At 35.5% G+C, this 12,535-nt stretch overlaps 1 protein-coding gene across 1 annotated transcript in view; it reads right to left on the bottom strand.

Moving 5' to 3' along the window:
* The window catches only part of TLL1 (tolloid like 1), a 214,081-nt gene that overhangs the window by 125,893 nt on the left and 75,653 nt on the right, over positions 1–12,535 (bottom strand). Inside the window, exon 2 of the mRNA XM_043566011.1 lies at positions 818–925. Coding sequence (XP_043421946.1) covers positions 818–925 — 108 coding nt within the window. The remainder of the gene's footprint in view (positions 1–817; positions 926–12,535) is intronic.

Below are 12,535 nucleotides of genomic sequence, written 5' to 3' on the forward strand. Positions count from 1 at the left end.
GTGCTACTTGAGAAAAATTTTTGAAATTTTTTCATTGAACATTCTAGAAAGATGAGGTAATATTTGAATGTATTCATTCCTAAGTAGTTATAAGAAACATTTTTGAAGAATGGAATTTATATGTTTGAAATGATGATTTTGTAACAATTATAACTTCATATTAGACAGGCCTGAAACACATATAAATAGGTTTAGAAGAAGGTTAATTATGAGGAAAAAAAAGTGTCTTTAGTTATAAAATTATAAGGATAACAGTAATTATAAAACTTTACAAAAACAATGCCTCAAGACTACTAACAGCAATGATGTTCCTCATATTTAGCAATCTTTAAAAATTTTTATAGAAATCAAAATTGCAAAAAAATTCTGTGTAGGCAGTTCATTAAAATAGAAAAAAAAAGAAATTGATAAAATAAGTGGTTATTTCTCACATATTCTAAAAACAAACTAAGTATATATTATGGGAAAGACAATACAGTTTGAAAGAAGAAAATAAGAAATACAGTTAATTTGATCTCCTCACTTGTAAAAATATTAGTATAGCTACCCCTCATAGGGTTATTATGCAGATTCAAAAGGTTAATATCTGAAAAGCACTTAAATCAGGCCTGAGACATGGTAAACATTACAAAATGTTTGTTAAATTAATAAAATTAAAACTATTAACAAAATATAAATTTGCAAATAGGCTCATTTATGTTTAAGAAATGGAAGTTGATCAGCAGGACATGAAAAGTGATTGAAAGAGTACTTTTAGCATTTCAAAAGTATCTTTTCTGCAAAATGAACACAAATTCAATCAAATAATCAACCATACCTGTGGTATGTCCAAGTCCAAAGGGATTCTGTGTAAGGTCAATTGTCCTATCAATTTGAAAGATACTTAAGTCTTCATCATCTAAGGCAATATCACCCCAAAACACAGCTAAAAAAGAAAAGTTCAATTAAAATGAAATACTTCAGAGCAAAGTCAATGCAAACAAAGCTAATCAGAAAATTTTGAGAAAATTATGGAAATGTGGTTCAGATAGATATTTCAGAAAGTACTTATAACTGAATAGAATATTGAACCTGTAATAGTATAATATGAGCCACTTATAAAAGGATATGACCCACATTTCCTTACTTTAATGTTTGAGGGAGGGGAGGGAGTAAGTCATTTCTCTGAACCAAATGGTCACTAATTTATGGGGGATCTTAGGAAAGAGTTCAGCACTCATGGCTCATTTGCAAATAAATGAAAGTGTGTTTGAATTTGCGGTGGATGCCTGTGACCAAAAGCAGGTCTTCACAGCCAGGTAGCAGGAGAGGTAGTATTAACTAAATATTTTACTGTCACAGCACCTTACTCATCACACTTGTATACAATTATGATACACTTCCTCTAAATATGGCATTGCCTCTGAGTTTCTGTGAAATGTATAAATACTGAAGTCAGTTCATTGGCTTAGTCAATGTTAGTTGAAGTGACTAAGTCACTTCACTGACTTAGTCAATGACTAGGTGCTACACCTTTGATCTTTCATATTAAATAAAACATTGTCCAAATTTTCAGGAGCTTCAAAATCATTGACCCAAATCCTGAAAACACGCTATCTTTTATATCCAGTCTTTTATACTGCTTAATAAAATAAAGCTCTACAAACCATTGTGGGAAAAAATGAGATAATTTCTTTAAAATCAGTATATGGGGGAGCCTGGGTGGCGCAGTCGGTTAAGCGTCCGACTTCAGCCAGGTCACGATCTCGCGGTCCGTGAGTTCGAGCCCCGCGTCAGGCTCTGGGCTGATGGCTCAGAGCCTGGAGCCTGTTTCCGATTCTGTGTCTCCCTCTCTCTCTGCCCCTCCCCCGTTCATGCTCTGTCTCTCTCTGTCCCAAAAATAAATAAATGTTGAAAAAAAATTAAAAAAAAAATCAGTATATGAATTTCTCTTTTAAAGTCAGAAATATACATCAACAAAAAATGTATATTTGAGTCCAAAGCTAAACTAATCAATCTCTTAGTGCTGCCAGATGTCAAAATATAATAACTTTAAGAAACACAGCAAATATAGAGAATAATCATGAGATTAAACATTGACAAATGCCCTGGAAGTTGTGGGATATTGTTTCTTGATACAGGCTTACAAATTTTCTTTTCTAAAATTTACTTCAAATGTTTCTTTTGCAAAACCAAATGGGAAAGGGGGAAAATGCATTAGAACTTTAGGAAGTGGAAAAAATCCTCCATACTTTTCCAATCACTGTCTTTTAGTAGATTTAAAACTTAATACTTACGAATTTTCACTATAAAAAACTAGTTAATAAAGTGAGTTAATTTATACAATTTACATTTCAATGCCGAAAGCAATACAATACTTTAGGCTTTGGTCAAAAGTTTATTATGTAGAATTATTCACCCAGTTTAGTTCCCTCATGCAAAATGATATAAGAAGGGGTTAGATTTATGTGTAAATCTAGAGAGGGAGAAGATAGAAATTAGTTTAAGGAAGGTTATCACCTCAACATGCGGAAAAATATTCACTAAAATTTGAATCCTCTCATCAACCCCTCTCTTGTGCCCTACTGTCAATGGAAAAGCATGAAGTAGGGAAATGCTTACTATCTTTCACTATTGTAGAGACAAAGTAATGAAAGGTCTGTAGAACAGTTTATAGCACTGGCTAAGAGGCTGGTCTTGATGCCTGAAATTGAATCCAGATTCTAATCAGCTTCATATGCATGTGGAAGAAACCGTTGATGCTCCACTCCCCTAAACCCAGACATCTCAAGAAATAGATGACCTGCCTAAATAAAAAAAAAATTGCAATTACATAAAAGACTGGCTAGTTTTCATAAAAAATAAATTTTGCACCTTTTCCCCCCAATATTTTACACTTTAAGGTAAATTAAAGTTTGCCAGTTATTTACATCTTCCATCGTATGTATTTACGATACAAGTAGTTGAGGGCATGGACTGGCAGTGACTCTCAGCCTGGCTCTTCCTTTCTTAGAGCAACTAGAGACACTAAAATAGTGTTACTCTAACATTAATTCGAATAGGAATCACAGCAGATCTGGTTAAAATGGAAGCTCTGATTTAGGAGGTCTGGAGAGGCTCAGATCCTACATTTTTAACAAGTTGCCATTACTGCAAATAATTGTCATTGCCATCATCTTGACTAGCATCATTTTTTTTTTCTCAAGAATAAACTCCTCTCTGAATCAGCTTGTTAACTTGAACACTGAGGCACTCAACCAAACAAAACGTAGTTTGTCAGTACCCCATTTATATAATAAAAGTAGTATGAGTAAAATAAAACTCAAATGTGTTTTAGATTTTTATTTTCTTGTAACGACTTTTCACATGCAATAGGATTCATGTCTTGATGGATGGATTATATCAAAAACAGATCTGCAGTCCAAAGATATAACACTTCACAGGAGCAAAAACATTACTTCTGGGGAGAAGAAAAGGCACAAGGCCAGATGATTCTTAAGAGGAAACAAAACCGTTCTGGAAAACATAAACCCATTTTTTTTTTTTTATTTAGTGTTATTTTTCCTGAACTCAAAGCTTCAGAACGGTGTGGCAGGTCTGAATACACCATGAACCGCTTCAGGAGAAAACCAAATATTTCTTTGAGAACAAGCAGTAGTGAACGACAAAGCCAATTCATTTCTGTGCAGACTTGATATACACTGCAGGCCATATATATCTTTAAATGTTGATACTATCAACATTAACAAAAAAAGAAAAAGCAGCCATCTTAAAATTACAACCCATCACACAGTTTAAAACGCACAATTTCTTTCTTTGTATTGCACACATCTGAGGGTTTCCTTAATCCATCTTCTACTTAAATCTGAGTGTCTTATTTCTCCATGCTAGAATACTTTACTTATGCATTGGTGTAGCAAACTGAACCACAACCCCTTATATTACATGGATTTAGAATTTGCATTATAATCTAGTATGTATTTGTTATTCAGGCTCCAAGATATTTCTAATTCTCAAATCCACTTTGGGGTTTTTTACTTTTCTTTCTTTATGGTATTTTCTATTTGTTTTGCATCACAAAAATGAGAAATAGTTTGAAAAATATGAATTACTACTCACTAGCCCCATTTAGTACAGTGATTTGAGGTTGGGGCTATCAGAACTGAAAGGAATACAGGAAACTGGTTATAGATCATAATACTAGGGAAATGCTCAAGTGCAATTGGAATATTTACTATCTGTTTGGAATTCTGCTTGGATTCCTATGGTCAAAAATGGGTTTGGAGCTAACCAATAGGCCAACATAAAATGTCAAGAACAATTTTTAAACTACATGGAAAACCACAGGTATTGTTTTTCTTCTGAAGGCTATTTGCATTCATTGTACTACATTTTTATTTCTTTAAATCGAAGACCAAGGAAGGCAAGTAGCTTTTATTGTAGTAGGTAGAGTAAACATATCTTATAAAAGAAGGTATGGTCAGAATAGGCAATCCAAGGTTGGGACTCCCTACACCACGACTTTCAGTGACACTTCTTCCACCCACTTCAGGATTCCCCAAAGATCTTTAGCCCTTCCTTTCTGAAGCTGGGATCCAGAAGTCAACTTTAAGGAGGCTTCGACCCTGCGATTTCCTAAAAGCTGTACACAAAACATACATAGGAGTTTATGCACTCAGTCACATGTCTTGCAGGGGAGAGGTCCACCACAGGCTGTCAGAAAGGATCACACAAAGTAAAGAGCCACTACTTTTGCCAAAAGCAAAGCCTTCCCGTCCATTCAGGAGAAAATGCTTGCAAACTAAACACCCTCACAAAAATGGATGCATTTACTTGAATTAATGCTAAAGAATCTGACAGCTGGTTACTACTTGACAGTGTACTGTAATGGAGTCTCCTTGGGCATTACCTACAGAAAGTCCTTCCAGAAGGACTTCTGTGTCCTGCCTGTGCTTCCGTCAGGAGTAGGCCAGCACGCAAGATTTCATACCATGTTTTCAACAGTCTGATTCGTCAGTCTAATTTTGAAAATGCTGACCACAGGAAGCATGTGTCACTCATCTTTAAACCCTCACTTGCCAGAGTGCCTGACATAAAGTAGGTCCTCAATGTGTTTTGAGACACACAAAAAATGCGAATGAGAAAATACTGTGCATCGGGCTATAAATCGTGCATGACAAAAATAAGGCTAGCCAGGCTATGTACTTCACAGGTTTGCCTTAAGACCCAAAATACTGATATTCACCATTCCACGGAAGGAGTATTTTAAATCCTTTCAATCCAGAGTGGATTACTGTTATATACTCAAAAAAAAAAAAAAATTTAAAGGGCAACTGTCTTTTTTTTTTATTCCAGTACTATATATTATTAAGTGCAGTCATGGGAAATGTGTCTGCTTTTCTCTACACATCACACTGATATGGTCAGGAAATACGGACTGAACTAGGAGATCTGTTATCATGAGATTTATGGGATTTGAAGAGATAGCTCAAAGATTCAACAATAGCCATGACCACTTGCTCATTACACTGTTTTCATATACAGTTTAAACTTTCTGCTTTTATTGATATTGGATTTAGGGAGGAAGAATGATGCCATGTGAAGGCCTGACAAGGCTGCTTTGGCTGCTGTAGCCTACAATAAAGGCTGAGTAAAAATTTCCTCGGACAAGGACAACAATGAAGTCTCAAAAGTCAACTATTTTTACTTGATTGACAACCACTAAGCAAATTCCCAAGGAAAAGTAAGATTTGGCAAAATTCTAATTACACATTTTGGAGACAAGGTTCCAATACTTAAAAGGGAAAATAATTTTCAGCTGGCATCTCATATGCACAGAATAAAATTTTCCCCCAGAATGACACACATAAAAGTCAATTTAAGTTCCAAGTTTGGGAAACAATTATCTGAAATTTTTAAAATCTTAATACAACATAGAAATAAATATGTATATATTTATATAGACTTTCATAATTACTCTTCAAAAAATATAAGAATGAGAATTTTTTAAACTTTTTTAATGTTTATTTACTTTTCAGAAGGAGACAGAGACAGAGTGTGAGTGGAGGAGGGGCAGAGAGAAGGAGACACAGAATCCAAAGCAGGCTCCAGGCTCTGAGCTGTCAGCACAGAGCCTGATGCAGGGCTTGAACCCACAAACTGCCAAGTCATGACCTGAGCCAAAGTCGGACACTTAACTGACTGAGCCACAACAGGCATTCCAAGAATTTTTTTATGCAGTATATCTCCTTCTTAAATTTCTTTTTTTTTTTTTAAATTTTTTTTTTCAACGTTTATTTTATTTTTGGGACAGAGAGAGACAAAGCATGAACGGGGGAGGGACAGAGAGAGAGAGGGAGACACAGAATCGGAAACAGGTTCCAGGCTCTGAGCCATCAGCCCAGAGCCCGACACGGGGCTCGAACTCACGGACTGCGAGATCGTGACCTGGCTGAAGTCGGACGCTTAACCGACTGCGCCACCCAGGCGCCCCTCCTTCTTAAATTTCTAATAATAAAAAAGTATTTGCAGTCCAATTATTGTAGTGAGTGTTATTAAGAAAACAGCCCATGCCATCATAAAGAATGAAATCTTGCCATTTGCGATGACCTTTGGAACTAGACTGTATTATGCTGAGCAAAATAAGTCAGAGTAAGACAAATGCAATTATGACTTCACTCCTATGTGGAATTTAAGAATCAGAACAAATGAACATGGTGGGGTTAGAGAGAGGCAAACTGTAAAACAGACTCTCAACTGTAGAGAACAAACTGAGGGTTGTTGGAGGGCTGGTGGGCGGGGGGGGGGGGTGCTAGATGGGTGATGGGTACTAAGGAGGGCATTTGTGATGAGCACTGGGTGTAAGTGATGAATCACTGAATTCTACTTCTGAAACCAATGCTACACTATATGTTAACTAACTTGAATTTAAATAAAATCTTGGAAGGAAAAAAACAGCCCATGAAATGTTTTATTTAAAATAATTTCTAGGTTGTTTTTTTTTCAAGATCTGCATTTTCACTTCTACCATATATTATCACATAACATGAGCAAAGCCTTCTCATCTGCATTAAAAAGTGTTCATAGGCTGCTAGGTGGCTCAGTCGGTTAAGCATCCGACTCCTGATATCAGTTCAGGTCATGATCTTGCTCATGAGATAGAGCCCCATGTCTTCATTCAGCATGGAGCCTGCTTGGGATTCTCTCTCTCCCCCTCTCTCTGCTCCTCCTCTGCTCACTCGTTCTCTCTTTGACAATAAATAAACATTAAAAGAAAACTGTTCACATAGTGAGATACAAATGATGAGTTAAATAAAATCATACACTGGGGTGCCTGGGTGGCTCAGTTGATTAAGCATCCGACTTCCGCTCAGGTCATGATCTTGCGGTTGGTGGGTTGAACCCTGCGTCAGGCTCTGTGCTGACAGCTCAGAGCCTGGAGCCTGCTTCAGATTCTGTGTGTCTACCTCTCTCTCTGCCCCTCCCCCACTTGTGCTCTGTCTCTCTGTCTCTCAAAAATAAATGAATATTAAAAAAATTTTAATAAAGTGGATTATATATCCTTCCCTCATAAACTGGATTGAAAGGTGCCTCTGGGTAACATGATTCTTATCTGGCCATTTTCAAACAAGATGTCTTCATCCACCAAAGACAGAATTTTTGAAGGGAGGGGATACAGTGTGACATAAAAATCTAGATATAGTTTGGATTACTGATTATATATTAAAAAAAAAAAAAACCTGTCCAAACATCCTCCAAATTGAAAGGTCCCTTCAAAGAACCCATAACTGTCACTAGAGTGAAACACAGTCTTCTTTGATTATTTCCTAAATCAGGAAATAAAACGTAATCACAATACAAAATCAAATGTTCAATCTGAAATGCAAAACAAACATATACATATGCACATACATACACACATACATATATATACCACGCTAAAGCAAAGAATATTTCTCCAGAATATGGAGACATTTGATAATAAAGTCATTTTCCATGATATTAATGAGTTTCAAGATGAATCTAGATTGACCAATACATTATGAATACAGATCACAAGCAACAAGTTGTCTTCTTTAAATCTTATATTTTTCTACTCTAATGCAATTGTACATTATGGATATGAGTAAATGCTAAATTTTCAAATAAACATCTTTCTTTTTAAGTCAGAAAACAAAATTGTTCTCATAACAAAAGATCCATTGAAATACCATATCAATCTGCATTTATAGCCCACAATGCCCATGGATAGGATTTCTCAGAACATTTTTAAAATATCACCCATACCACAAATATTCATTCTGAACTCTGTCTCAAAAGAGAAAACACTGACAAAAACGTACTTTGATCAAACAATGTAAAAATAAATACTGAATTTTTTTTTGCATATGACCTAATAATTTGTTACAAGCTTTAAATTTAGAAAACAAATTACTGTAGTCCGTCAGTTTTTAAAAACTGCCATTCTTACACTGCTCAAAAATGAATATATAAGCAACCGCTACCGAGATTTGGTTTATTTATGTTTCCCACATCATACATCTTGTAATGACAGAGCAAACACTTGTTTTTTCTTCCCTCAGGCCTTTAATTGTTTACACTTGTGGCCACTTGTGTGGGCGTCAACCCTGATACTTCTTTCTTAATTAAGTTTGTTTATTTTCTAAATATTGACACTAGCTCTTGGAATAAATCTTAATGTCTTCCTGGAAGTAAGACTGTTCATGCAAATTTGTTGTTTTCTATATTTTAGCTACATTTTACCCACTGGCTGGTCATCTATTCACATAAACAGAATCTTTTTTTCCCCACTTTTTTCCATTTTTTATTTAGTCTACTGTTAGGAAAGACTGAGAGAAAATGCTACATTCCAACCTTTGTATAAGATTTCCTCTTGAGCACAAGTCCAAGGCGGGGTTTTTCTTTGGTTAATATCCCCCACTGCCAACCCATAAAACAACATGTACTCAGTGAAATAAACTTTACAGAATTTAAAAACTCACTGATATCCTAAAAAACTGGATTCCATGCACTGATTTCTATTTCTTACTCCCATAGTCTCAGGGATTTTAAATAATTGGGAAGATAAAGGGAACTTTACTCACACCAAAACAAGCAAAAACTGAAACAAACAAACAAACAAACAAACAAACAGTGAAATATCCTGTCAATATTATTTTCAACCTTTTAAACTGGTACTTTAAAAGATCTATAGTGGCACCTGAGTGGCTCGGTCAATTAAGCATCCGACTTCGGCTCAGGTCATGATCTCATGGGTCCTTAGTTCAACCCCCCATCAGGTTCCATGCTGACAGCTCAGAGCCCGGAGATGCTTCAGATTCTTCATTTCCCTAGCTCTCTGCCCCTCCCCCACTCACGCTGTCTCTCAAAAATAAACACTAAAAAAAATTTTTTTAATAAATAAAAGATCTATAAAGTTTCGGTAGCTTATACTAACATTAAATGTGTAGTGTTTCCACACTTGTCCAAAGGACAAAAATACAGATTCAAAAGGGCACGTGCACCCTGATATTTATAGCAGCATTATCAACAATAACCAAACTATGGAAAGAGCCCAAATGTCTATCGACTGATGAATGAATAAAGAAGATATAGTACACACACACACACACACACACACACACAGGAATATTAGCCATCAAAAAGAATGAAATCTTCACCATTTGTAACAAAGAGGATGGAACTAGAGTATATCATGCTAGCGAAATAAGTCAAAGAAAGACAAACACCATATGATTTCACTCATATGCAGAATACAAGAAACAAAGTAGATAAACATATGGGAAGTGGGAAAAAAAGAGCCTGAGGGAAACAAACCATAAGAGACTTCTAACGATAGAGAACAAACTGAGGGTTGATGGAGGCAGGTGGGTTGGGGATTGGCAGGTAGGTGATGGGGATTAAAGAGGGCACTTGTTATGTTGAGGACGCGGCATTATATGTAAGTGATGAATCACTGAATTCCAACTCCTGAAACCGATAATGCACTGTATGCTAACTAACTAGAGTTTAAATAAAATTTTTTAAAAATTGAAAAATAAAAGATAAAGCAACTTCCAAAAAAATAAAAATAAATGTGTCGTGCTTGTTATTAGTAAAATGCCCTCATCGACATTCCATTGAAGGCTCAGAAAACCCTCGGATAGTATTGATTCAAATCACTAAACCTGCTGATAGAATTTAATTTTAAAAACTTACCAGGCCTTATTGTTCATCATAGAATGTATGCCTTTTATTTTATGTAGCAGTTTATTAGCATTGGCTTTAGATTATTTGTTACAGTTACAAGATTCTGAGTTGAGAAGCTGTCTAAAAACTTCAGTTTGAGGTCATGCTGGTGACTCATCTTAACCACATGAAGAAGGTCTCACATGGGGAATGAAGAAATAAGTGTTTCCCTTCTTTTCAGATTTGCAGAAACAAGAATGTTACCTGCATTGGCATATGGAGATGACATACTTTATTGAGAAAATGGAAGTGATCTACAAAGGAAGTATGCACTAAATGAAACTGAGTTAATCATAATGTGCATATGGGAAAGGATAAACCACCCAACTCTGCTTACCTAGTTGTAATATTAATGTTATTGAGTAATCTGCCCATAGTGTTTCAAGCCTTGTTTAGGGTAATAAAGGAAAAGAAAACAGATGTTGAAATATAAATAGGGGCACCTGGGTGGCATAGTCAGTTAAAAGTCTGACTCTTGATTTCGGCGCGGGTCATGAGCTGGAGCTCTGCTCTGACAGCGTGGAGTCTGCTTGGGACTCTCTCTCTCTCTCTCTCTCTCTCTCTCTCTCTCTCTCTCAAAAATAAATGAATAAACATTAAAAAAAAATGGCCATTAAATCCACAATCTCTCTGTAGTGTTACAGATGAGTTCATTTTAAAAGAGAATAAATTACAAGTTCTTAAAAAAAGCTTCCAAATGCATAACCTGAATAAAAATTTTACATATATATATATATATATATAATTGAGCAAAATAATCCAGTGGCATAAAAAAACAATCCATATATTAATTCACTTTAAAAGTTGTTAGAGGCTTATAGGGGTGCCTGGGTGGCTAAGGTCGGTTAAGCGTCTGACTCTTGATTTCAGCTCAGATCATGATTTCATAGTTTGAGTTTGAGCCCCACATCAGGCTCTGTGTTGAGCATGCAGAACCTGCTTGGGATTCTCTGTCTCTCTGTCTCTCTGCACCTCACTGCTCTCTCTCTGTGTGGCTCTCAAAAATAAATAAACATTTAAAAAATAAAAATTAAAAAATGACATAGAAGTTGTTAGAGGCTTGGGGCACCTGGGTGACTCAGTCGATTAAGCATATGACTTTGGCTCAGGTCATGATCTCCTTGCTAGTGAGTATGAGTCCCATGTCAGGCTCTCTGCTGACAGGTCAGAGCCTGGAGCCTGCCTTGGATTCTGTGTCTCCCTCTCTCTCTACCCCTCCTCCTCCCCTGTTCATGCTCTGTCTCTCTCTTTCAAAGATAAACATTAAAAAGAAAGAAAGAAAGAAAGAAAGAAAGAAAGAAAGAAAGAAAGAAAGAAAGAAAGAAAGAAAGAAAGAAAGAAAGAAAAGAAAAGAAAAGTTGTTAGAGACTTATAAAACAATGTCTAAAAAAAATTTTTTTTTAATTTTAAAAAGGTCTTAAAGAAGCCCTCCAGAAGGGACTAATGTTTAATGTTTAAAATCCATTTTTTTCTTGAATTTCATTAGTGGTCTCTTATGAAGTAGCAAATAAATAACTATCAGAGCCACAGTCTCTGAGAAAAAAGTAATTTAAGTGTGTACTGTAGCCAATTGTAATGATGGACTGTCATTCAGGGACAGCGTAGTTAGAGCTATAGGTATATAACGTAAAACTTATGTTGTGAGAAGTTGCTAGGGCGATGTGACTAATTCTGGCAGTTTTATCTATTTTTAATATTCTTTGCAATGATTCAAAGTGACCCTCAGGAACCTGAGCCTACTAATGTTTTGAATGGTAAAATAGAAAAAAAAAGAAGGCTAAATAGTCCATTTGTCTTTAAATGGTTGTTAAAGGAACCTACCTAATATACTAAATTGTTTTCCAGCTTTCTTCAATTACAATTGACATATCACATTGTATAGTTTAAGGTGTACAAAGTAGTGATTTTATATATGCTAATATATCCATTGTCTTATTCACTTATAAATTTTATGTGTAGGGCAACAACTTTTAAAATCTACTCTTTTAGCAACTTTCACTATACAATACAGTATTATTAACTTAGTCGCCATGCTGTGATGTACTAAATTATTAATCCCTAAAGAAAGAGATTTTGCCTTACTTATTTTTGAGTTCCTAGTACCTAGCATAATATCAAGCACAAAATAGAAGTTCAATAAATAATAATCAAGTTGTCTGCTCGTTTTTAACGTAATAAAAATAATATATACACATATTTCCTAACTCTGACCTAGAAAAAAAAATAAAGCCTGGGGGGGGAAAAATGAATGACCAACATACTGGTAATAAACACCGTGAGCACCCAGGAAAACTTCCCAGTAAAGCAA

Source organism: Prionailurus bengalensis, chromosome B1 (genome assembly GCF_016509475.1).
Source record: "Prionailurus bengalensis isolate Pbe53 chromosome B1, Fcat_Pben_1.1_paternal_pri, whole genome shotgun sequence".
In the NCBI taxonomy this organism is placed as follows: Eukaryota; Metazoa; Chordata; class Mammalia; order Carnivora; family Felidae; genus Prionailurus; species Prionailurus bengalensis.